Source organism: Sorex fumeus, unplaced genomic scaffold (assembly GCF_029834395.1).
Source record: "Sorex fumeus unplaced genomic scaffold, SorFum_2.1 ptg000022l, whole genome shotgun sequence".
Taxonomy (NCBI): domain Eukaryota; kingdom Metazoa; phylum Chordata; class Mammalia; order Eulipotyphla; family Soricidae; genus Sorex; species Sorex fumeus.
Window position 1 is genome coordinate 2,140,682 of NW_026606079.1, and position 23,218 is coordinate 2,163,899.

At 63.6% G+C, this 23,218-nt stretch overlaps 2 protein-coding genes across 2 annotated transcripts in view; one reads left to right on the forward strand and one right to left on the reverse strand.

The window, feature by feature from the left end:
• The first annotated feature begins 2,062 nt into the window (after window positions 1–2,062).
• On the forward strand, window positions 2,063–10,007 carry AMN (amnion associated transmembrane protein). The gene is made up of 12 exons (XM_056113772.1): window positions 2,063–2,125; window positions 3,581–3,699; window positions 3,815–3,859; window positions 7,859–7,946; window positions 8,389–8,606; window positions 8,679–8,816; window positions 8,889–8,997; window positions 9,086–9,168; window positions 9,253–9,415; window positions 9,481–9,661; window positions 9,749–9,815; window positions 9,912–10,007. The coding sequence occupies exons 1-12, from the start codon at window positions 2,083–2,085 to the stop codon at window positions 10,005–10,007; spliced, it is 1,350 nt and encodes a 449-aa protein (XP_055969747.1). The 5' UTR covers window positions 2,063–2,082.
• A 5,592-nt stretch (window positions 10,008–15,599) lies between these two features.
• The window catches only part of CDC42BPB (CDC42 binding protein kinase beta), a 74,770-nt gene continuing 67,151 nt past the window's right edge, over window positions 15,600–23,218 (reverse strand). The window contains exons 27-36 of the mRNA XM_056113744.1: window positions 22,927–23,143; window positions 22,779–22,841; window positions 21,840–22,436; window positions 20,106–20,203; window positions 19,930–20,014; window positions 19,737–19,854; window positions 19,550–19,667; window positions 19,352–19,442; window positions 19,195–19,265; window positions 15,600–15,873 (exon numbers count right to left, since the gene is read on the reverse strand). Coding sequence (XP_055969719.1) covers window positions 15,742–15,873; window positions 19,195–19,265; window positions 19,352–19,442; window positions 19,550–19,667; window positions 19,737–19,854; window positions 19,930–20,014; window positions 20,106–20,203; window positions 21,840–22,436; window positions 22,779–22,841; window positions 22,927–23,143 — 1,590 coding nt within the window. The 3' untranslated portion in view covers window positions 15,600–15,741. The remainder of the gene's footprint in view (window positions 15,874–19,194; window positions 19,266–19,351; window positions 19,443–19,549; window positions 19,668–19,736; window positions 19,855–19,929; window positions 20,015–20,105; window positions 20,204–21,839; window positions 22,437–22,778; window positions 22,842–22,926; window positions 23,144–23,218) is intronic.

Sequence of the window (23,218 nt, forward strand, 5' to 3'; positions counted from 1 at the left end):
GCCATGGGGGTGGGGGTTCCTGCAGGGAGGCAGACCCCAGGGTTGCTGGGGAGGTGACATTGGGGCGCCCCTGAGGAGAGCCTGGCAGTTGAGGCCCAGGTCTCATTCCTAGCCCCAGTGGGAACAGTGCGTGGCCCAGAAACCACCAGGCGGGGGCGGGGGGCTCGGGGTTGCCTCTGGGACGGGGCACCAGTGTGTGCAACATCCAGCAGGTTGGCCGCTCTGCCCGGGGTGCGGGCTGTTTGGGGAGACTGCCCTGGTGGCCGCCCAGCTCTGCTGGATCCCGCCAGGAGCCCCCCGCCCCCGCCACACCTGACAGTCCTGGTGTCCTGTGCCCCTGGAGAAATGGCTCAGACACTGAGGGGCAGTGAGGCTGCCTGGGACAGTTCTGGGGTGGGGATGGTGAAGAGACCTGGGTGGGGCATTCTTCAGGGTCCCCAGGCCTGAGCTGGAGTCTGCAGGAGCAGGGCCTTTGGAGAGGTGACCGTGGAGGCTGAACACAGGGGCCATACTGGAGAGAGCCACACTGCTGAGCCTGCTCCCGGCAAGGGACAGCCAGGCCCAGAGGGCCAGACCCTGCCTGTGGACACAGCGCGTCAGGGACAGCGTGGGGAGTCGACCTCAGATCAGGTGTGAGGGTCCCCCACAACCCGAGGGTGCCCTTCCGCACCAGTAGGTCTGTCCACTCTCTGTCGGGAGGAGAGGATCGTGATAACCTGTCAAAACAGCAACCCTGGGCCTTGATTGGAGCCAATCACAGGCCTCCCTCAGAGATCCCTCCGGGTGCCTCCTGCCAGGCCTCTTCCCCAGCATTGTGAACCGCCTGCAGAGAGGGTGGGAGAAGGCCCTGGGCAGGGACTTCCAGAGCAAGAGACATGCAGACTCAGCCCCAGCGCCAGAGCTGCTGGATCAGTGCCAGGCCTGGAGCAGCTGCCTCGCACTGCATCCAACCAGCTTGAAAGCATGGTGGTCAGCTTCCAAGTGGTCCTGACATTAGTGACTGCAGCTGTGAATGGCGGCAGCGCCTCGAGTCTGGGCTCCAGAGCCTGCCAGGGATCCAACTACAGCTCTGGGGGAGAGTCGATGCCTGTGCCCACGCTTGGCAGGGCTGCAACATCTGGATGCCTGCTAGTCTCTGTTTCCAGGACCCCTCTCACCGGGCAGGGAGGTCACTAGTACCCCACAGCCGCCTTTTGCCCGTCCTCCACGTCCTCAGCTGCAGCTGTGAGTTGCTTCCATATCTCAGCAGTCACAGCACCTCTTCCAAGAAGCCTTCCCTGGCCTCCAGGTGAGGTCTCACCACCTCTGCAGACAGCAATCCCCACCCTCAAGCAGCTTCCTTTGGGCATTAGTGCAGCTCATTTCTCCCTCAGGAGGGTTCCCAGCGTTCAACAGAAACTTCAGGCTTAGTTCAGACATTTGCCAAGTCCCCCAGGCTCTGCATGAGACCCTAATTAGGGTGATGGAGGGAGGCCAGGAAGACAGAACCAGCAGAACCAGCCCCTCCTGGGGCGAGTCCCAAGGTCCTAAACCTCCAGCCGCAGCCTACCCCCATGGAAGCAACAGGGGCAGCGCACAGACACTGCCCAATGGGCTGGTCCTGGGTGAGGCAGAGCTTCAGCTTCAGCGGCCCCGCGGGAGCCCTCCCCCCCCCCCCCCACCGACTGGGGAGGGTTCACCCATCCTGACTGGCAGCAGAAAGCAGGTGCCAGCCCTGCCGGGAAAAAGGAAGTGGCTCCGTGGCTCCGGGAGGGAGTCTAAGGGCTGTCTGCCTTGAGGAAAATGCTGATGCGCAGGATACTCAAGGACCCGAGGGGAGGAGCGGGGGAGGGGGGTTGGGGGGAAGATGCCCCCTTCACCCCGCGGCCCACCAGCGCCCCTTCCCCAGTCCATCCACCAGCCACAACGAGCGTGGGGTCGGGGCCCGAGACCGTGGGTAAGTTCCCTTTGGAGCCCCCTGAACCCACCCCAGCCGGCAGGCACCCCAGCCCCTGGGTAACAGGTAACTTCCCTGCGCCCCGCCCCGCCGGTCACGCGGACCCGGGTCAAAGTCCCCGCAGGGAGCTGCGGGCTGCAGGCGAGATGGGCGCGCTCTGCCGGGCTCTGCTGGTGCTCCACCTCTGCGGTAAGGGGGCGACACCCGGGGGGCCCGAACGGGGACCCAGCGCTCAAGGCTGCGCTGCGGGTCTGTTTCCCCGCCCTGGGGGAGCCGCCCGCTGGCAGCCCATGGTTCCCTGGACTGGCGCCTTGGGGCGCCTCAGGCCCCGCCCTAGCAGCCCCACCCTGCAACTCCTGCCCCTGCAGGCCCGGCCTTCGCAGGTCCCGCCCCTCCGTTCGGGCGCCACCCACCCCTGCAGGCTCCGCCCCGCTCAAGCCCTGTCACTATGGCCCCGCCCCTGCAGGCCATGACCCCGCCCCTGAAGGCCCCGCCCCCGTGGCCCGCCCCACTCAAGCCCTGTCCCTGTGGCCCCGCCCCTGCATGCCCCGCCCCACTCAGGTCATGACTCCGCCCCTGCAGGCCCCGCCCCGCTTATGCCCCATCCCTATGACCCCGCCCCTGCAGGCCCCGCCCCGCTCAGACCATGGCCCCCGCTCCTCTCAGGCCGTAGCCCCGCCCCCTCACGCACCTTCCATGTGGCCCCGCCCCGCTCAGGCCCCGCCCCACTCAGGCCCTATTTCTATGGCCCCGCCCCTGCAGGCCCCGCCCCGCTTATGGCCCGTCCCTGTGGCCCCGCCCCCCTCAGGCCCCATTCCTATGACCACGCCCCTGCAGGCCCCGCCCCGCTCATACCACGGCCCCCGCCCCTTTCAGGCCATAGCCCCGCCCCCCTCACGCACCTTCCATGTGGCCCCGCCCCGCTCAGGCCCTATTTCTATGGCCCCGCCCCTTCAGGCCCCGCCCCGCTTATGCCCCGTCCCTGTGGCCCCGCCCCCTCAGGCCCCATTCCTATGACCACGCCCCTGCAGGCCCCGCCCCGCTCATACCACGGCCCCCGCCCCTTTCAGGCCATAGCCCCGCCCCCCTCACGCACCTTCCATGTGGCCCCGCCCCGCTCAGGCCCTATTTCTATGGCCCCGCCCCTTCAGGCCCCGCCCCGCTATGCCCCGTCCCTGTGGCCCCGCCCCCTCAGGCCCCATTCCTATGACCACGCCCCTGCAGGCCCCGCCCCGCTCATACCACGGCCCCCGCCCCTTTCAGGCCATAGCCCCGCCCCCCTCACGCACCTTCCATGTGGCCCCGCCCCGCTCAGGCCCTATTTCTATGGCCCCGCCCCTTCAGGCCCCGCCCCGCTTATGCCCCGTCCCTGTGGCCCCGCCGCCTCAGGCCCCATTCCTATGACCACGCCCCTGCAGGCCCCGCCCCGCTCATACCACGGCCCCCGCCCCTTTCAGGCCATAGCCCCGCCCCCTCACGCACCTTCCATGTGGCCCCGCCCCGCTCAGGGCCCGTCCCTATGGCCCCGCCCCCTCAGTCCCCGCCCCTGCGGGCCTCGCTCCGCAGACCTGCCCCGGCCCCGCCTCCCCGGTTCCTGAGCTTTGCCCCAGGCCCTGAGCAGCAGGGACCTGCTGTCGCCCCCAGCGCTGACTCGGGCCGCCTACAAATTCTGGGTCCCCAACACCAACTTCGATGACGCGACCAACTGGAGCCAGAACCGGACCCCGTGCGCCGGCGCCGCCGTGGAGTTCCCCGCGGACAAGGTGCAGCAGTCGCGGGGCGGGCGTGTGGGGATGCCCGGGTGCGTGGGGAGCAGGGGTGGGCGCGGGGCTGCGGAGATCTGGGGGGACCCGCCACTGACGCCGCTTCTCCCCGCAGATGGTGTCGGTGCTGGTGCAGGGGTCCCATAGCGTCGCGGACATGGTGAGTTCCCCCAGCCCCTGGCGCCTCTGACCCGCACTGAGGGAGCGGCCTCCTGGAAGGGATCCCAGGCTGGTCCGGGCACCCCCCTAGGCCTGACCAGTCCCCTCCCTGGGTTCGGGCGGACCCTTCCCCCAGCTGCTCCCTACCTCTGCACTGAGGGTGATGAAAGGGTTCGGACGAGTTCAAGTTTGGGAAATGCAGTGTCACCGGGACTGTGCGGGGCTCACCCAGAGATCACTGGGCTTGTGGGAGAAGTTGGTCCACACCCACATCCCACGTACAGGATCTGCTACCTTTCTCCCCTGGGAGGAGTCGGGTCAGTGAGGAGGTCTGTGCTCAGGGGACCCCCTCCTACGGCCACCCAGAGTCCTGACTTCCTGCCTAGGAAGAGGGGGCCGGTGAGGTTCCACCTGCTGCCCCCACAGTCGTCCTATCCCGGGTGGGAGATCAAGTGCTCCTGGCTCTCGAATCTGGGGGGCCGGGCAGGTAGTTGGGGTGCCGTTGACTTTGACCACTGCAGTGCACTTGACCTCATGGGTGGGCAGTCCCGGGAGTGGAGACAAGCTGCCTCAGCTGTTCACCCACCCCCAGCCTCAAGGGACTCACGTGTGGCCTGGAAATAGCGACTTCCAGATCCACGGGCCTGGGTCTGGGCCGTGCAGTGGGCTTCCGTGGCCCAGCACAGGACAGGGGTCAGCGTCATTCCTCCAGTTGGAGCTTCTTTCCCTGGGGGTCCCTCCCCCCCCCACTACCCTGGCTTGTACCCCGTTTCTGCATCTCTGTCCAGTGGGTGGCTTCAGAGGCTGAGTGTGGGCCTGACAGAACCCACATCCCCCCACCCCTACAACTCCGCCCTCGGGCTGGGGCCTCTTCCACGCAGAGGCACCAACTGCATGTTCTCCACAGCAGTCCTGTCCCCTGGGCTCTGTGGGGCAGTAGTTGGGGTGCAGCTTTGTTTTCCTCTTTAGAATGAGCTCTGCCAGGCCCTCCCGCCTCCCCCCAGCCTTCCCCTCCTCTCTCCCCAGCCCTCCCCACCTCACACTAAGTCCTCCTTGCCTTGCCCCCAGCCCTCCCTGCCTCACAGGTCTGGCTCCATGGCTCAAAGCCCAACACTCTCTGGGAATGACCATCCAGAGCTGGGCACTGGGTCTGAGAGACAGGACCTGGTCAGGCACTGTCCCTTCTGCTGACCCCTGGTCAGTCCTCAGAACTGATTATGGTCCCCTGAACCCTGCCAGGAGGGATCCTTGAGCACAGAGCTGGGAGTAAGCACAGCCGAGGGTGACCAAAAAACCACACTGTCCTCCCATTGTTCATCGATTTTTCGAGCGGGCCCAGTAACGTGTCCATTTTGAGACTTGTTGTTACTGTGTTTGGCACACTGAATATGTCACAAGTAGCTTGCCAGGCTTTGTCGCGCGGGCGAGATACTCTTGGTAGCTTGCTGGGCTCTCCGAGAGGGGCGGAGGAATTGAACCCGACTCGGCTGGCTGCGCGCAAGTCAAACGCCCTACCGCTGTGCTATCACTCCAGCTCAAAAAACCAAAAATAATAAGCTTGTTGAACTTTATTTATTCTTTTCACATCCCGAGGAGTTATTAGTGAGATTTGCTGGGCTTGAGCCATCCTTGCCCACCTGCAGGCACAGATCTAAACTTGCTGCAAGATAGAGTCCCCGCTGCGTGCAGCGCACCAGACACGCCATTCTCACCCATGAGTGTGTGTATTTGGTACAAGACCGGAGCTGATAATCCAGGATTTTTGCATCTGTGTTTAGAGGTAGCACAAGCGTATAATTTTGATCTTGTGTTCCTTCTGATCTTGAAATTCATAGTTAAACTGGCCCATAAGAAGAAGCTGGCACTTTTCAAAACTCTTTTTCCAGGTCGGAGTGGGAAGGGTATTTACCTTGCATGTGGCCGACCTAGGTTCGAACCCCGGTATTCCATATGGTCCCCTGAGCACCGCCAGGAGTACTACCTGAGTGCAGAGCCAGGAGTAACACCCCTGAGCATCACTGGGTGTGGCTCCCCCACCCCAACAAAATTGTTTTTCAACAAACAATTCGAGCAGGAAGGAATTATTGTTCGAGAGTTGGGTGTCTTACTCACCTATAAAAACATCTTGGGTGGGAGTTTGAGAGCAGGAAGTCTCTGGCTAACACTGAATTTCTTCATTGATTATTTAAATTGTTGATTTTTGTGTACATTTTGACATTTGTTAAAGAAATCAATATATTTCCTTCAGGTTTTCCAGTTTGGTGCTCATGCTGGTTTCTTAAATTTGTCAGTGTCTACCCACAGCTCCTTCAAGCCAGCAGCTTCCTTGGAGTAAATCTAAGTCTTTCTGTCTCTGCCATGCCCTCACCGGCCGTCTTGTTTTCATGAGCTTTTCAAGTTTGTAAAATGGTGGCAGTGATGAGCTTTGTCTGGGCCTCTTCTCTGGACCCCTCATCTCTGCTGTGTGTCCGCCCCATTTCAGACAGGGCATGTGGCAGTCATTCTGTGGGCGGTGAAGCTTATGGGCATTGGTACCTGCCCTGGCCTTGAGATGCAGCTCTGCTCCATATAAACTGTAGGCAGTTTTTTCCTTAGATACATAAAATATTATTACTGTCTTGTTTTTTCTTTTTGGGTCACACCCAGCGACGCTCAGGGGTTATTCATGGTTCTGCACTCAGGAATTACTCCTGGCGGTGCTCGGGGGACCATATAGGATGCTGGGGATTGAACCCTGGTTGGCCAGGTGCAAGGCAAATGCCCTACCCACTGTACTATCTTTCTGGCTCCTGTCTTTTTTTTTTTTTTAATCTATGTATATTGGGGCTGGAGCGATAATACAGCCGGTAGGATGTTTGCCTTGCAAGCGGCCAACCTGGGTTCGATTCCCAGCATTGCCAAGAGTAATCCCTGAGTACAGAGCCAGGAGTAACCCCTGCACATCGCCAGATGTGACCCAAAAAGAAAAAAAAATCTATTGGTATTGCGGATTTCAGAATCTTTCCAGCCCCGGTCACGGTCCCCTTGGAGTTTGCGCATGCCCGGGCAGACACCCTGTCTATGAGCCATTTTCTTGATTTCTGTTGGGCACCTGAGGCTGCCTGAGCGCACAGTTCCCCACTTGGATCCCATCTGGAAAGTTTCCCTGCAGTTACTTCTGTATTTTTCTTCCCCCCACCCTTGTATTTGGATTCTGCCAATCCCAGATTGAGTTTCATCTTTCCCTACCTCTTCCCGAGAGTTCCATGACAGGAATGGAAGTCACCTTCGCGTTTACCTCACTGTTAAGCTCCTCATCAACTCTAGTGTGTCTAATACCTTGTGTTTTCCCTTGGGGGGGAAGGTGTCTTTTTTTTGTTTTGGGGACACACCCGGAAATGCTCCCGGCTTACTCCTGCTCTGTGCTCAGGGATAAGTCCTGGCAGTGCTCAGGGGATTGAAGCCAGGTCAGCCATGCGCAAGGCCAGCACCTGCTCCAGTGACTGTCGGGTCACTCTGGCCTCTGGCTCTTCACAGGCCAGTCCCTGTGGGGCTCGCAGGTGCGGGTTGGGGACTTGCACACGAGGCGCTGCTCTCAGGGCTGTGCTCTGGCGTCCGGGCCAGGTCAGGCCAGTGCGGGAGGAGCAGAGCAGCCCCTGACCTGCAAGCTGACACGAAGCTAAGAAGTCCCAAGCGGAGCCGCAGGGATCCACCCTGCCTGTCCACCCCAGCCCAGGAGGGAGCGGGGCGTCAGGACCCCTGTCCTTACGTGGGGCCCGAAGGTCGGGGGAGCTTCGGGGAGACAGGCTGAGCCATCCCTGCTCGCTTGCCTCAGGCTCCACTCGCCCGACAGGGAGGGCTGCCCTGGCAGGGTCACCCCGTGCGGGCTCCCCGGGGCCCCTCCTCCAGGGCCCTGCTCCCTCGGGTCTGTTGGCACCCGGCTGAGAAACGCGGCTGGACGCTGAAGAATATGGCAACCGTGACCACCCCGTGACACCGCCTCAAACTGCGCTTCCTGCAGTTGCTGCCTCTGGACGGGGAACTGGTCCTGGCCGCAGGAGCGGGCTTCAGCGCCGCGGACACTGCCGCGGGCCGGGACTGCGGCGCAGGTAAACCCTTCGCTGGGGTGGGGAAGGGGCGTGTCCAACGGCCTGTGGGCGTGTCGGGGCGGGACGCGGGGCGGGGCCTGCGGTGGGGCTTCGGGCGGCCCCGTGTTGGGCGTGTCCGGATGGGGGCGGAGCCCGAGTGGGCGTGCCAGGAGGTGTGGGCGGAGCCTGGATGGGCGTGTCTGGGTGGTGGGGGTGGATGGACCTTGGATGAGCACGTCCCGGTGGGGACGGGACCCGGGGTCGGGGCGGGCCCTGGGGACGTGCTTGGGGAGTAGGGGCGGGGCCCCGGGGGCGTGCCCGGGATGTGAAAGCGAATCCCTGTGGCAGTGCCCGCGGGGTGTGGTGGCGGGGCTCTGGGGGCGGGCCGGGTCCTGGGGGCGCGTCGGGAGGGCTGGGCCTCTGGGTGGCCGAGTCGGGCGGCTCTCAGGGCCCGCGACCCCAGGTGCGCCCGCACGTTTCCGGGACCCGGACCGCTTCTCCTGGCTCGACCCGCGCCTGTGGCGCCCGGCGGATGCGGACGCGGCGCGCGGCCTCTTCCTCGTGGACACCGAGCGCGTCCCGTGCCGCCACGACCACGTGGTCTTCCCGCCCGACGCCTCCTTCCGCGTGGGCCTGGGCCCGGGCGACACGCGCGTCCGCAGCGTCTCGACGGGGGGCCAGGTGAGCGGGCGGGGGGCCGGCGGAGCGGGCGGGGGGCCGGGGCTGCGCTCACCGGGTCCTTCGGCCCCGCAGACCTTCGCGCGCCCCGAGGACCTGGCGGCTTTGCTGGCGTCCCGCGCCGGCCGCCTGCGCTTCCACGGGCCGGGCACGCTGAGCCTGAGCCCCGAGCCGTGCGGAGACCCGTCGGGCTGCGAGTGCGGGAACGCGGCGGTGAGTGCGGCGGGGGCGGCGCGGGGCGGGCCCGGGGCCCCGCGCGCGCTGACCGCGCTCCCCGCCTCGCAGGCGCAGCCGCACATCTGCCGGGCGCTGCTCGGGCCCCTGGGCGGCAGCTGCGCCCCCGCCGCCTGCCTGGACGCCCTCCTGCCGGCCGGGCAGTGCTGCGGCCTGTGCGGTGAGCGCCCCCTCCCCCGGCCGCGCCCCTCGCCCCCCCCCCCGGCCCGGGCACCGCCGCGGCTGAGCCCCTCGCCCTCCGGCCGCAGGAGCCGTCGTGTCGCTGGCCCACGGGCCCGCCTTCGAGCTGGAGCGTTACCGGGAGCGGCTGCTGCGCGACTTCCTGGCCCTGGTAACGGGGTCCGGCCCCGCCCGCTCCCCGCCCCTGGGGCCCGGCGCCCCCGGCCCCCTTTTAATCCTGCGCCCCCCCCCGCAGCCCCAGTACCAGGGCCTGCAGGTGGCGGTGTCCAAGGTGCCCGGGGCGCGCGAGGCCGACGCGCACATCCAGGTGGTCGTGCGGGACGGCGGGTCCGGCGGGCCCGCGCCGGGCTCTGCGGGGCGGCTGGCGCGCGCGCTGCTGGCCGACGTCGCGGAGCAAGGTAACGGGCGTCCCCGCGGCCCGGCCCGCGCCCCCGCCGCCTGCGCTCACGCTTCCGCCTTGCAGGCCCGGCCCTCGGGGTGCTGTCGGCCAGTGTCCGCGAGTCGGGCGCGCCGCTGCGGGGCGGCTCCGCGGCGGGACTGTCGGGGCGCGGCCGGGCCGCGGCGCTGGGGGTCGGCCTGGGCGCCGCGCTGCTCCTGGCGCTGCTGGCCGGGGCGCTGCTGCTGCGCCGTGCGCGGGGGCTCAGGTACGGGGCTGGGGCTGGGGGCCGAGGTACGGGGCTGGGGGCCCGAGGGCGCGGGCCCGGCGCTGACACCGGCCGGCCCGCCCCCAGGTGGAGGCTGCGGGACGAGGCGGCCCCCGCGGCGCCGCTGGGCTTCGACAACCCCGTGTTCCACGTGGCAGTTCCGGAATCGCAGGTGAGGGGCCGTGGGCATGGGGGTGCGGGCGCCCTCACTGCACGCCACCCCTCTGACGCCCCCTAATGTGCCACACAGCCCCCAGATCCCCCAGCCCTGCCCGCGGACCCCCGGAGCAGCAGCCACAACTACTTCATTAACCCCTTATTTGCCGAGGCCGAGGCTGAGGCCTGAGTGCCCGACCAGCTCCTCCTGCCCACCCCATCCCCCAAGCCCCCTGCGCCCCAGCAGGGCCCCAGCTGGCTCAATAAAGGCGTTTTGCCTCCAAGCGTGGCCTCACGGATGGTGGGAGATGTAGACTGGGGTGATACCGTGAAGTGGGGGTGTCCCCAGACCTGGAGGGTTCCCTGGGAAGAAGTGGGGTGCAGTGGAGGCCCCCGCCACCTGGGGCGGGTGGAACTGCTCCAGGCTTGGTGCTTCCTCCTTGGCACAGGCCCCGTGGCCACTCCCAGTGGCCGGTTCAGCTCTGCCCCCGGGAGGGGGGTGCAGGGGCCATACTAGCCCAGGCACGGGCCACAGACACTGCCAGCCCTGCCCGGTCCCGCCGCCAGCAGGGCAGCAGGCAGCCGACCCAGGTGGGTGGGGAAGGAGCTGCCTCCCCCCCACCCCCAGTATCCTACTGCCTGGAGAAAGGCGGAGCCTGCCCAGCCCCCGTTGACCCGTCCCTGGTACCACTCCGCAGTCTGGTCTGTCCATGGGTACCCAGTGGGAGGGGCCCTTCCGGCTGCCAAGACCCCCCACCCCGGGGGCCCCCATAGGCCTCACCCCCAGCTCCTGGAAGTCCCTTCTAAAAGCGTCAGCCCGGAGCAATAGCACGGCAGGTAGTATGTTTGCCTTGCATGCAGCGGACCTAGGTTCGATTCCCAGCATCCCATATGTTCCCCCCCCCCGAGCACTCAGGAGTAATTCCTGAGTGCATGAACCAGGAGTAACTCCTGTGCATCGCCGGGCGTGACCCAAAAAGCAAAAAAAAAATAATAATAATAAAAGCGTTAGCCCTGTTGGCCTCCAGGCTTGGGAGATGCTGGTCACTGGGGGCTGGAACCAAGCAGACTCTCAGCCACCTCTGGGGGTTCCTGACCCCGCCCTTCCCCATTCTGTGGGTGCTCTCAACCCACCCCCACCCCCCATCCTGCTCTTGGCCCTGTCCCCCCCGTCCTGCCCTGGGCCCTGCTGTCCCCTTCACATCTGAGTGGCTCTTCAGACCTGAGGCGACTGCACACTGCAGTGGGGCAGAGACCGAATCTCTGCCTCTGAGTCTGGCTACAGCCACGAGAGCCCGCACGGGAACACTGGCCGGGAAGGAGCCTGCAGTCTTTCATTTCAAGATGAATAGTAACTTGCTTAGAAGTTGAATGATTCTGGTAGGTGGCAACTGCAGATTTTAAAGATAAGGCCTGGGGCTGGAGAGAGAGCACAGCGGGGAGGGCGTTTGCCTTGCACGCGGCGACCCAGGTTCGATTCCCAGCATCCCGTATGGTCCCCTGAGCACCGCCAGGAGTAACTCCTGAGTGCAGAGCCAGGAGTGACCCCTGTGCATCTCCAGGTGTGACCCAAAAAGCAAAAATAAATAAATAAAGATAGGGCCAGGGCAGTGGTCAGGGGGCTGGAGCACATGCTGCACAGGTGGCAGCAGAGTCCTTCCCTGAGCACTACACGATGAGTAATCCCCCACTTCCGCCAAGAGCTGACACGGGAAACGGGCACTGCCAAATTATGGCTAGTAATTTAGAGGTAGCTGGTCACTGACTCAAGTAGCTAGCACAAAAATATTTAGTAGATGCTTCACAGATGGAGGGCCGAATTTTTAGAAAGTAACACCCAAATTGAGGGTTGGAGAGATAGTACAGTAGGTAGGGTGCTTGCCGTGCATGTGACTGACATGGGTTTGCGTCCCAGCATCCCATGTGGTCCTACAAGTAACTCCTGAGTGCAGAGTCAGGAGTAAGCTCCAAGCACTTCTGGGTGTGGCCCAAACTCCCCACCCCCTCCCCAGTACCTCCTGTTGCAAGACATATGTCCCCCAAGAGCCCCTTCCTGTATAGCATCTGGGCGCCTCTTCCAGGGTCTTCCCCCATCACGCATGTGGCATTCCCATCCTCCCAGTCAGCTGACGTCTTCATTTGTCTTCTGTACAAAGGCCCCGACTGTTTCAGCCATTGTGGGCTGAAATTGGGGACTTTTCACCTGTTAGTGCCGCTGCGCGGGGGAACTGTTTGTGATCGTGACTTGCTGTTGTGAGGACACACTGCTGCGGCCTCCTCGCCAGGGAGGGTCCTGGGCCACGTGTTCACACAGTTGTCAGGTTCACTCACACCTTGTGCGCACACACAGCTGGATGCAGTGCCGGAGAACCATCTGGAGCCCCAGGTATGAGGCAGCAGGACCACACTGGGACACTGAGCACTTGAGGGGGACCATATGGGGTCCCAGAGATTGAACCTCATGCAAGCCCAGCATCCCCGCTGTAATGGGGCTCCGGCTGCTGGTCCTGTTTGAGGTCTCACATCTCCTGTTTCATGTCCTTATGTTCCGTTAGGATGTTGTCAGGACTGAAGGCCATCCCAGCGGGGTCGGGGCCACGCCTGGCTCTTCTGAGATTGCACCTGGCAGTACTGCTTTTGTTTTATGGGCATTTTGACTCTGAATTAAAATATATATATATATTTTTAGCTTTTGGGCCACACCCAGCGACGCTCAGGGGACCATATGGGATGTCAGGGCCGGCCACCTGCAAGGCCAGTGCCCTCCCTGCTGTGCTGTGGCTCCGGCCCGTTTGGACTGTTAGTTCTGCCCATAGCATGTGCATGGGGTGCCTTTCTGGACACTGTAGCGCCACCTGCACGGGCCTTCGGTGCGTTTGCTAGGTCTGTCGTTTCCTTCTTCAGTGACTGGGACTGTTCTCGCTTCTCATCCCATCCCCTCCTGAGCCTGCTGCCGCTCTCACTGCTGCAGGGGTCTAAGAGGGCGCTGCCCGGGGCTGGGCCTGTGCCAGGGCATTTGCCTAGTGAGCCGGGCAGTGTCCAGCTGGTGGAGGGAGGCGGTGTTCGCAGCACTCAGCCCTTGACACCGGGGGGGGGGGGGTGCTCCTTTAGCGCCCCATAGCCGAGCACATGCTCCAGCTGCGGGATTGGGGGTGATGGGCTTCCTGCTCTGGGACTAGGTGTTGTCATGGCGGGTGCCACTGCCTTCTTCCTGGGCCACCCCGGCGGTGCTCAGGGCTTCCTCCTGGCAGGGCATGGGACCATGATGTGGTGCTGGGGTCAAACTTGTGCCTTGTCACTTATCATCCTGGCCCTTCCCAGCTGTGGCCGCACTGCCTCTTCCTTTAGAAAGTTTTTTTTTGGGGGGAGGGGCTCCCAGACAGTGCTCAGTGCTTCTCAGGGCACCTCCCAGTGGCGCTGGGCTCAGGCCTATACTCAGCCCCGAGCCACCCGCTGATCCTGCCTCACTGCCCTCGGGCGTTCTCCTGGCCCTCGCCTGAACGGGCAGGTCTCTCCTCGAGGCTCCCTCAACCCGTCTTTGGCATCCATCTTCCTTCTGTTGGACTCGTTGCCTTTCTTCACACATCTAAGCCCGGGAAAGAGAAGTTTCTTGAGTCTTGAGACAACACGTAGGTGGATGCAGATAATCGACACAGATAATCAACACGGAACCGCGTCTCAGGGACTGGACCCTGTGCCTTTCCTTTGGTGCCGACGGCAGTGGGGCTGGGTGAAAGCCAGGGCTCTGGCAGGCCTGACCCGAGACTGTCTCCCAAATAGATGAAGCGCGAGGGCTGGAGGGGCGGATTCTGCAAAAGGTCCCACTGTCCACCGTTCAGGAGAAACGACAGCACTCTGTGCCCCAGGAAATGTACTCTCGGGTTCAAGTGAACCCTGCCCCGAAGCACCCAGCATTACCCCCACCCTGGGTGTCCCAGTGCCTGCGGCTGGCACTGCCCACTTGGGGTCAAGCCGCTCTGGAAGCAGTGTGGCCGGGCTCAGCACAGTGGGCGTGGCCGTCTGTGCGACCCTCCCATCAGGATGTCTGTCCCTTTAAAGCAGAGGGCATACAAAGGGACCCCGAGGAACTGCTGGGTGTCCCGAGGGTGGCTCCACCCCTCAGGGGTGCTCTGCGCCTTGGGGTGGCCTCTTGTGTACCAGTGACTTACAGGTGTTCTCTCTGGGGCAGACACGTGGACACGGAGTGTCAGATGGCCCCAAGGTCCCACACCTGCACACCCCCGCCCCGCAGAGCCAGGCGCAGCTCCCCGAGCACTTCAGTCCTTTGCGTTTCTTCCATGCCACCCCAGCTGTCACCAGGGGCTTTGTCAATGTTCAAGGTGCGGCACTTACTGGGGCTACAAAATACTGGGCCGTGCGGCTTTCAGTTTAAACTGAAGTCTAAGATTTTGTTGTTTTGGGGCGACACCCAGAGATGCTCAGGGTTTACTCCTGGCAGCACTCAGAGGGCCATACGGGATGCTGGGGACTGAACCCAGGTCAGCTTTGTGCAAACTTTGTGCAAGGCAAATGCCCTACCCACTGCACTACTGCTCTGGCCCCAAAAGTCTAAGAGATTTTGTGTTTGACGTTTCAATGACTAAGTTTAAATACTGTATTTGTATTTAAATATTGGGACCAAAGGGCTGGCAAGACGGTACATTGGGGAAGGCACTGGCCTTACATGCGGCTGACCCGGGTTCCATCCCTGGCACCCCATCTGGGCCCCCGAGTCCAGCCAGGAGTGACCCTGAGTGAAAATTCAAGAGCAGGCCCCGAGCACAGCCAGGTGTGATACCAAAGAGAACAGACAGAACGTCTCTCCCCACACACAGAACCCAGAAAGAGCCCTGTACCACAGCTCTGCTCGGCTGCTGTGTGGGGGTGGCCACATTCATGAATGGAGCCCGCGTCCGAGTGGGGCTCGGTTTTCTTTCCCCTGCTGGGTCACTTATTGTCCAGACTTGCGCACCCGCCTGTGACATTCCGGGTCGGGTCGTAAGGGCAGTGCCACCGAGATCCCCCTCAGCGATAGGGGATCAAACTCTTGGTCTTGCACCGACTGGCGCTGAGTGGCGCCTTCGGTCTGTGAGCCCGGGCGGACCCACTCACGCCTCTGAGGCCCGCAGCTGTCACAGCCCCCCAAGTGAGCAGAGTTCCTCCCGGGTGGCGCCCCGTTCCATACAGAGATCTGTGTGCGGGGAAGCGGGCAGGTTCGGGTGAGGGGCTGGCTTCCCGAGAGCTTCTGTGTGTTGTGTGAGCAAATGACACGCGTGACATCGGCGGGGGGGTGGGGGGTGGGCTGCTCCCCTCCACAGCCCCCAGTGGCTGGTGTCGGGCTCAGGCCAACCACGGGAGAAGCGGCAGCCACTTTCAAGCGGCCCTTCTGCTTTATTAACAGAATTGTTCAAAAATGTTCTTCACGGTTCAATAATTACAAAGACTCAGACTTACATTAAAAAAGTAAAAACCAGCCCCACCGGCAGACAGGGAGGTTTCTCACCCACGGGGCACACCCACGGGGCTCCACAGCAGCCTGACGCCCGCAGGACTCGGGGCAGGAGCTGGGAGTGGGGAGGACACAACTGACTGCGCGGCAGAGGATGGTGACCGTGATGGCCGGCCGGACACACGTGAGGTACTGGGGGGCGGGCCGGGCGGTGTTGCAGCTGCCCACGGCCTCTGCAGCCCCTGTCAAGGCCACCGACCACCTCCACCCCCGCCCTCCAGCCAGCAGCCGCGAGCGGCCCATGACGTCCTGTTGTCCGGGGACAGGCGTGTCCCCTGGTGCTGTGTGGTCCTTCATGTGCAAACGGACAGTGTCGCTCAGGCTGGGCCTGCTCCGCCTCCTATCTACAAGGACTCTGCATGTCCCTGGCCAGCACTGCAGGGTCAGCCCGGATGCTGGGCCGGCCACTCCGGCTTCAGGCCTCCGAGGCTGGGGGCTCCAGGCCTTCAAGGGGCAGCTGGCCCCTGTGCGGGGAGTTGGGGCTGGGCGGGCCGCTGGGGTTGGAGCTGTTGGACGGCGTTGAGTGCTTGGTGGAATCCGAGTCGGGCTGTGGACAGAGAAGGGAGGGGTGAGCCCGCGCCCAGGGAGCCGCCTGCTAGAGGCGCCGTGGGTGCACGAGGGGACCCCCATGCCACGGGCGCAAATGCAGACGCGACAGGAAGCTGTGTCAGTCTCTGGAAGGAAGAAGGAAAGTCACATGGGTCCCAGGTGTCAGGATTCTAAGTACAGAAACAGGCGACTCACAGCAAACAGTGGGAAACACCCAGCACCTGCTAACCGCGTCCCGACAGGACAGGAAAGCACCACCGGGGCCAAGGCGATGCCTCACATCGGGACTGGGAGGGCCACAGGTTGGGATCCCCGAAGCGTGAGCAGAGCCAGGGGTCTGGGCAGCGGGAACAAGATAGAGCCAGGACAAGCCAGGGACTGGCCCGTAGGCGCGCGGACACACGTCGCACAACAGGACGCCTGTGGCTCTGGCCAGGCTCCAGACCATCCCATGGCACATGGGCCTGTGACAACGATGCAGCACGAATGACCCTCCGGCCACACATGCCCCGGCCACGGCGCTCTCCAAGGAACATGAACTCGTGCCGGCCCGTGGACTTGAGTCATTTCTTGGCTTGGGCTGCACTCAGCAATGCTCAAGACTCACTTCTGGCATGCTTGGGGACCATAAGGGAGGCACCCCCCGTCTGCTGCCCCATGGCCTTGGGCTTGCCGAGATGCGACTGCGGGCGCAGGGCCGTGAGGACAGACCCGCTGCCCGCGCGCTGAGGGGGCAGTGTTCGGGGGTGGAGGGCGGCTCACAGGGCAGGAGAGGAGCTGAGATCACGCGCCAGGCAAGCAACCAGCACAGAGAGATTCAGTTCTGGGGCCACACCTGGTTGTGCTCAGGGCTTACTCCTGGCAGGCTCAGGGCGTCCTATGCGCTGCCAGGGATCAACCCGCTGGGCTGGCCTTGGGCAAGGCAAGCGCCCTGCCCCCCGTACTGTCTCTCCAGCCTCTACATAAGGTGTTCTCACAAGCCAGCAACAAAGAGAGAAGTAATCTAATTTTAAAAACTGGGCACTGGGGCTGGTGAGAGCTTTCCGGGTTGGATGCCAGCCACTGCAGGGACCCCAGCACTCCCCCCAAACTCAGAAGGACTACAAAGTGTACTGGCGGGCATCATGGTCCACTACAGCAGTGTGGGCTGGGGACCAGCCGGGCGATGGCTATAGCTAACAGCTGGACCACATCCAGAACCCAGGGCCGGGAGGGCGTTTTTCCCAGAAACGGGAAAAGGTTTGGCTGAAGGGACCGTGACTCCTGCACGTGCGGCTGCGGCAGGGAAGAGCAGGGCAGAGTGGGCATCCACACACGGTTCTGGGAGGAGACACCTCGCGCCTGCAGCAGAGCTCACTGAGCTGTCCAGAAACACTGAGCCAGTGTGCTCTGCAAAATGCTGTGGCACCACAGAACTCAGCAGACGGCCACGCTGGAGGCGTGGCTGGAGGGGCAGAACACCCCCACTCTGAGAACGGGCACGATCTGGTCAGCCTCTGCAGGGAGAGTGAGCGCCCACGTGCAGGGAGTGTGTCTTGGGAAGTGCCAGTTTTTGGGGGGGGCCACAATATTGTAACAAACCATGTGAGGAACAAGACTCTGGACCGAGTCGTGCCATGACGCCCAACAGGAAGTGGACCCGTGGCCTGAGGAGCCGCAGAGAGAGCGGGGAGGCTCTGCCCGGGGCATGTTGGGCCCTGGCCGCTGAGCACCGCTGCCGCTCCCCGGACATCCGGGTGAAGCCGAGACGCTGAGGCTTTTCTGCAGGCTTGGCAACTTCCAAGATAGTTAAGGGGGAAAAAAGTGAGCGAAAGAACCTATTGCGAGCATCAGCCAAGAGCCCATTTGTTCCCGTTTCCGAGCCCCAGCCAGGCTGCCCAGGGGCACGAGGCCGTGTGTGCAAAGCTGTGCATGAGCCCCAGCGTCTGGGGGACGCACACGCGGACTCCGTGCAGAACCCGGGCCAAGCACTGTGGCAGTATCTCACCCCAGGAGAGCCACGCCAGCCCGCATGCGACAGAACATTCCGGTCACCGACCAGCCCGCTGAGATCTCAGCAGTAATCAAATACACAACGAATACAAGAGTCCTCAGGCCTCGAACAGCGGGATTGGGATGCTCTCAACCACCTGACATACCACACAGGCGCCCCCGGGGGCCCCATTGCCCCGAGAACGCAGCAGCTCTCAGGCAGGGCGGCCGAGGGGCCCAGTGGGGGCCGCCAGAAACTGGGAGCACTGATGGTTTTCACACCGACCTGAGGTCAAGGGGAACAAAGCTTTGCTCAGCCTGATTCCATCAGGTCACGGTCACATGAGCTGGAGAAGCTCAATCTTTCCTCATACCACCACACACACAGGGTCTCCCCTCCCACATACACACAAAGGGCTCTCTCTCTCTCTCTCTCTCTCTCTCTCACACACACACACACACACACTGGGGCCTCTCTCACATACACAGGGGTCTCTCTCTCTCTCTCACACACACACACACACACACACATAGGGGTTTCTCTCACATACGGGGGTCACATTCACAGGAGGCTCACACACCCAGGGATGACCTCTCTCTCACATATACACAAGGGTCTCTTTCTCTCACACACAGGGGTCTCTCTCTCTCTCTCACACACAATGGGTCTCTTACATAGGGGTCTCTCTCACAGGTGTTTCACACACAAGTTTATCTCATAAGGATCTCTCTCTCACACACACACGGGTCTCTCTTTCACACAGGGGTCTCTCACATAGGGTTCTCTCTCACAGACGGGTTTCACACACACACAGGGGCCTCTCTCACATACACAGGGTTGTCTCTCTCTCTCTCACACACACACACATACATAGGGGTCACATACACAGAAGTCTCACATACCCAGGGATCTCTCTCTCACATATTCACAGAGGTCTCTTTCTCTCTCTCTCTCTCTGTCTCACACACACACACACACACACACACACACACACACACGGGTCTCTCACACACATACACGGGTCTCTCTTTCACACAGAGTTCTCTCTCACACAGGCCTGTCTGTCCCTCACACACTGTGACTGGGTGCGACAAGCTCACGTACGTGAGACGAGTGAGGTCCCCTGCCCAGTGCCACCCTCACTCTTCTCCCACAGTCCCTGACCACTAGAACGGCCTGGCGGGAGAAGCCCCGCCTAGCCCACAGCGTCCCACCAGTGGCCGAGGACACATGGAGTCAGGAAGGGGTCCTGGCATGGGCCGGGCAGCTGGGGTGACGAGGGGCGGAGCCCAGATCTCCCAACAGCCTGGGCCCTCAGTCTCGCGTGGCGGGGCTGGCAGCTCTCACCTCTCTGTCAAACTCTTGGTCAGGGTCGGACATGCTCCGCAGAGGCACGGCCACTCCGGGCTCCGATGCACCTAGGGCACGGGGACAGCGTCAGCTCGGGGGTGTCCGAGCTCGGGGAAAGCAGCCCCGCTCCCCGGGCCCCGCCGCTGAGCCGTACCTGCCGACGGCCAGGAGATGTAGGGCTTGTTCCTGAGCGGAGGCTGCCGGGCCGCGCCGGGCCTCTCCTCCTGGGACGGGGGCATGGCACTCTGGCAGGGGAGCGGCTCGTGAGCGAGTGCAGGGCCTGGCCGGGCCGAGGGGAACCACCCCGGCTCCTCTCCACCTCCCCCGTACGCCGGGAAACGGCGGCACTCACCAGGGGCAGGTCCATGAGCACCTGCAGCCCGTCGCCAGGGCCCATGTGCGCCACGTGGTTGAAGTTGGTGGGGTTGGAGATCATCTTGGAGCGCAGCTCCGGGTCTCTGAGCATCTCTCTGTGGAGGGCCGAGCGTGAGCGCCCGAGGGCGCCGGCCCCCCACCCCCCCGCCCCGGCCCCCACTCACCGCCGCTGCTGCAGCCGCTCCTCCTCCGGCACCTGGAACACGAAGCGCCTCTTGCTCCGCGTGCGCAGCATCTGCTTCCTGCTGTTGTCCGACGTCTCGGGCACGTTGAGCGCCGGCCCTGGGGGGGGGGAGGCGGACGGTCAGGCCTGGGGCCGGGGGCGCCGGCGTGGGCAGTGCCCCTGGCTGGGCTCACCTGTGAGCTTGCTCCTGAAGTAGACGAGGCGGGGGGGCTCACAGCTCAGGAGGTTCAGGCTGCCGTCCAGGTTCAGGGGCCGGATCTGGGGACGGGGGGACGGGGGGACGGGAGGCCGTGGGCAGCTGCCCATGGAGCCCAGGCAGGGACCCCTCCCACGGCTGGCCCAGCCTTACCCTCCGCAGGCCGATGGTCTGCACCCACTCCATGGTGCGCACGTCGAACACGTCCACGCCGTACTCGCTGTACACCGTGACATGCGAGGAGGTGCAACCTAGGCAGGACGGAGCGGTCAGCGGCGGGCAGCCGCGCTCTCTGCGCTTTCACAGGCCCGGAGGCAGGAGGTCAGTGCAGAGGCCAGTGCTCTGCCAGCCTCACCTCCAGGCCAGAAAATCATTTGGAAAAACCTCCGCCTGCACGAAGGACCGAGTCAGTGTGACATTTCCTCAGACCGAACCCATCCCTGGCACGCGAGGAGCCCGGTGCCGTCTGCGCAATCAGTGTGTGTATCCCGGGCCCCCGCACAGGGCCAGCCCTGCACACGCCATCTCTCTGCCTGCCATGAAGTGAGGTTGGCAAGCAAATAAAACATCGATCAAAAAGCAGTGCTCAACTTTGGAGCAAAAAGTTCGCTAGCCCTGCCACCATGCTATAACGTGGCTTTCTCCAGGAAATTAACCCATCTACAACGTTCTGAACCCAAGAGGGAGAAGGGCTCCCCTACCAAGGCCCAACCCAGTGGGCCCCAGGCACTGGCAGGTTACGGGGAACTGCCCCTCTGAGTCTGAGAGAGCAGGGCGACTGTCTGGAAGGATGGAGGCAGCAGCTGGCCCAGGGGCCTGTCTGCAAAGGGCCCTCGTGGCTGCGTCGTGGATATGACAGAAAAATTAAACATGGTCGGGAAAGAGACAAGAGTGCTGGGCTTGGTCATCAAACCGCTGCAGAAGACATGTTTCACTGACTGTGAGGGTGCTGGCAGCCGAGGGCTGGACACTCCGAGGAAGGGTCCTGCCCTGTCCCTCACCAGGTCACTCGGCACAGCTGGCTCCCAGCACCCCTCAGTCACCTGCGTGGGTTTTTTAATTTTTGGGTTTTTGTTTTAATTTTTGTTTTTTGGGCTACACTTAGCAAAGCTCAGAGATTACTCCTGGCTGTGCTTGCAGGGATCATTCCTGGCAGTTCTTGGGAGCTGGGGATCGAACCTGGGTTGGTCGCCTGCAAGGCAAATGCCCTCCCCGATAAAGCAGCAGGAAGCCCATTCCCAGGCGGGAGGAGGGCAGGGGCGCATCAGGACCAGCACCCGCCCAGGGGTGCCTGTGGCCCGCCCTCACAGTCCGCCAGAAGGATCCTCAGGGACCTTCGGGGGCAGCACCGGAAATGCTCACCCACTCAACGCAGACCCCGGGCTGTGGTCAGCGGGGCTGGGGGTGCACGGCCGGACCCCTCCCAGCTGTGCCCTTTCCACCTGAGACCCCCGCCTGGAGCCCTCCACCACCTGGCGGGGCTTCGTCCTGGCCTCCAGCGTTGGTTTGTTTTGGGTCACACCTAGCAAGACTCAGGGGCTCCTCCTGGCTCTGCGCTCAGGAGTTCCGGCTGGTGGAGCTTGGGGGACCCAGGTGGTGCCCGGGATGCAGTGTGTGGAGAGCACTCTCCCCACTGTGCTCTCCACGGGCCCCCGTTTCCACAGGAGACACCCCAAGCTCTCTCGCCCAGGCGGTGGTCCGGCCCGGCCTCTTCCTGCCACCTTCCGCTGCAGCTGGGTGGTGTCAGCTGGAACGGTCGAAGCGTGCTGGGCCCTGCAAGGCCCTTCGGGGGCCAGAAAGCTGTGGACACGGGCCGGCCAGCCTGAGACACCGGCGAGGGGGTGTGAGCGGGCCTCGGGCGAGCGCAGGCAGGAGGCAGATACATACTGCAGGCGACCGGCGCCGCAGGCCACATGAGCTCCTGCGCGCGCGCCCTGCGGCCCTGCGGGTCCACGTAGAGGCCCAGGTGGCTGAAGCAGAGCAGGAACTCGTCGCTGGCGAGCTGCACGGCGCCCAGCGCGTCCAAGGGCTGCTGGGACAGGAAGGCGAGCGAGGGGTCGCTGGGGCTGACCAGGCTCACAGTCTGCCCGTCGCCCTGGGGGCTCCACAGGCAGAACCCGGACGGGTAGCCCACGCAGAGCCTGTCCCTGATCACGGCCATCCACTGCACGTGGCCCGGGACCGTGGTCTCGCAGAGCTTCCTGTGGAAAGGCTTAGTTCTCTGCAGCTCGTAGCACAAGACCAGCCGCTTGGCCGCCACGAACAGGCAAGTGGCCGCGCCCTTCCTCAGCGCCCCCACGGCGATGAGCTGGCAGCCTTTGGTCTCCGGGAGCTTGATGTCGGCGCTGCTCTCCGCGCCGTCCAGGGAGGCCCAGGGGCAGAGGTGCACGTGGTGGTTGCGGCCGCAGAGCAGGGCGACCACCCTCTCCCGGGGCGCCAGCTCGATCTGGTACACTTTCTTGTAGTCGGCGGCGCGGACGATCACTGCGGGGTGCAGGGACCGTGTGAGGCGCCGGGTCTGTCCCCGCCTCATGCCCCCTCCCGGGGAGACCCTGGACCTGCTCAGGCCGTCTTTGGGGAGCAAGGGGCGGTCTCTAGCTCACCTGGTGCTGCTGGAAGCATCTGGCCCCTCCCCGCACCCCAGAGACCTCCGCTCAGGGCGTGCCTGGCAGGCGAAGGGCCCCTCTCGGCGGGTCTCGGTGCTGCCCTGACCCGCTGGGGACCTGCCTGCTGCCACTGCCCTCCGCCCTCTGCTTTCCCGTTATGGAAGGTTCTGGGACCTGACCAGGTCTACTAGCGGGACAACAGGGGATGTTTACTACTCACCGTCGCGGTTGACCTCAATGACATATAGCCCTTCCTCCAGGCCGATGGCGATCCTGTCCCCATCTGTGGAGGGGCGGGAAAGCGTTACGGCCAGCATGGGGGCGCAGGGGCTCACGGAAGCCGTCACGCAGGGCCCACTGGCACGCACCCACGATGGCGGCCGCCAGCACGGTCTTGAGAAGGGGCAGTGAGCTGTCGTAGGCCTCCTGCGGGACGTGCACCGCCTGCGACCGCAGCTGGTTCTTGTGCAGGATGGCCTGGAGGCCCTCCAGGATCCCCACCCACTTCCGCTTCTCAGTCTCGTTCTCCGTCAGGATCAGCAGGACGCTGGTCTTCGAGGGGGTCCCCAAGAGGGAGGCTGTGACCTGTGCGACAGGACAGAGGGGTTGGAGAAGGACCTGAGAACAGCGTCCACCAAAAAGGCCCGTGTGGCCACGCAG

Excerpts from the sequence above, each read along its gene's own strand:
- AMN (XM_056113772.1), top strand. The coding sequence starts at position 2,083 with ATGGGCGCGCTCTGCCGGGCTCTGCTGGTGCTCCACCTCTGCG. Across the intron at positions 9,169-9,252 it reads TGCGCGACTTCCTGGCCCTG|CCCCAGTACCAGGGCCTGCA; the intron begins GTAACGGGGTCC and ends CCCCCCCCGCAG. Across the intron at positions 9,816-9,911 it reads ACAACCCCGTGTTCCACGTG|CCCCCAGATCCCCCAGCCCT; the intron begins GCAGTTCCGGAA and ends TGTGCCACACAG.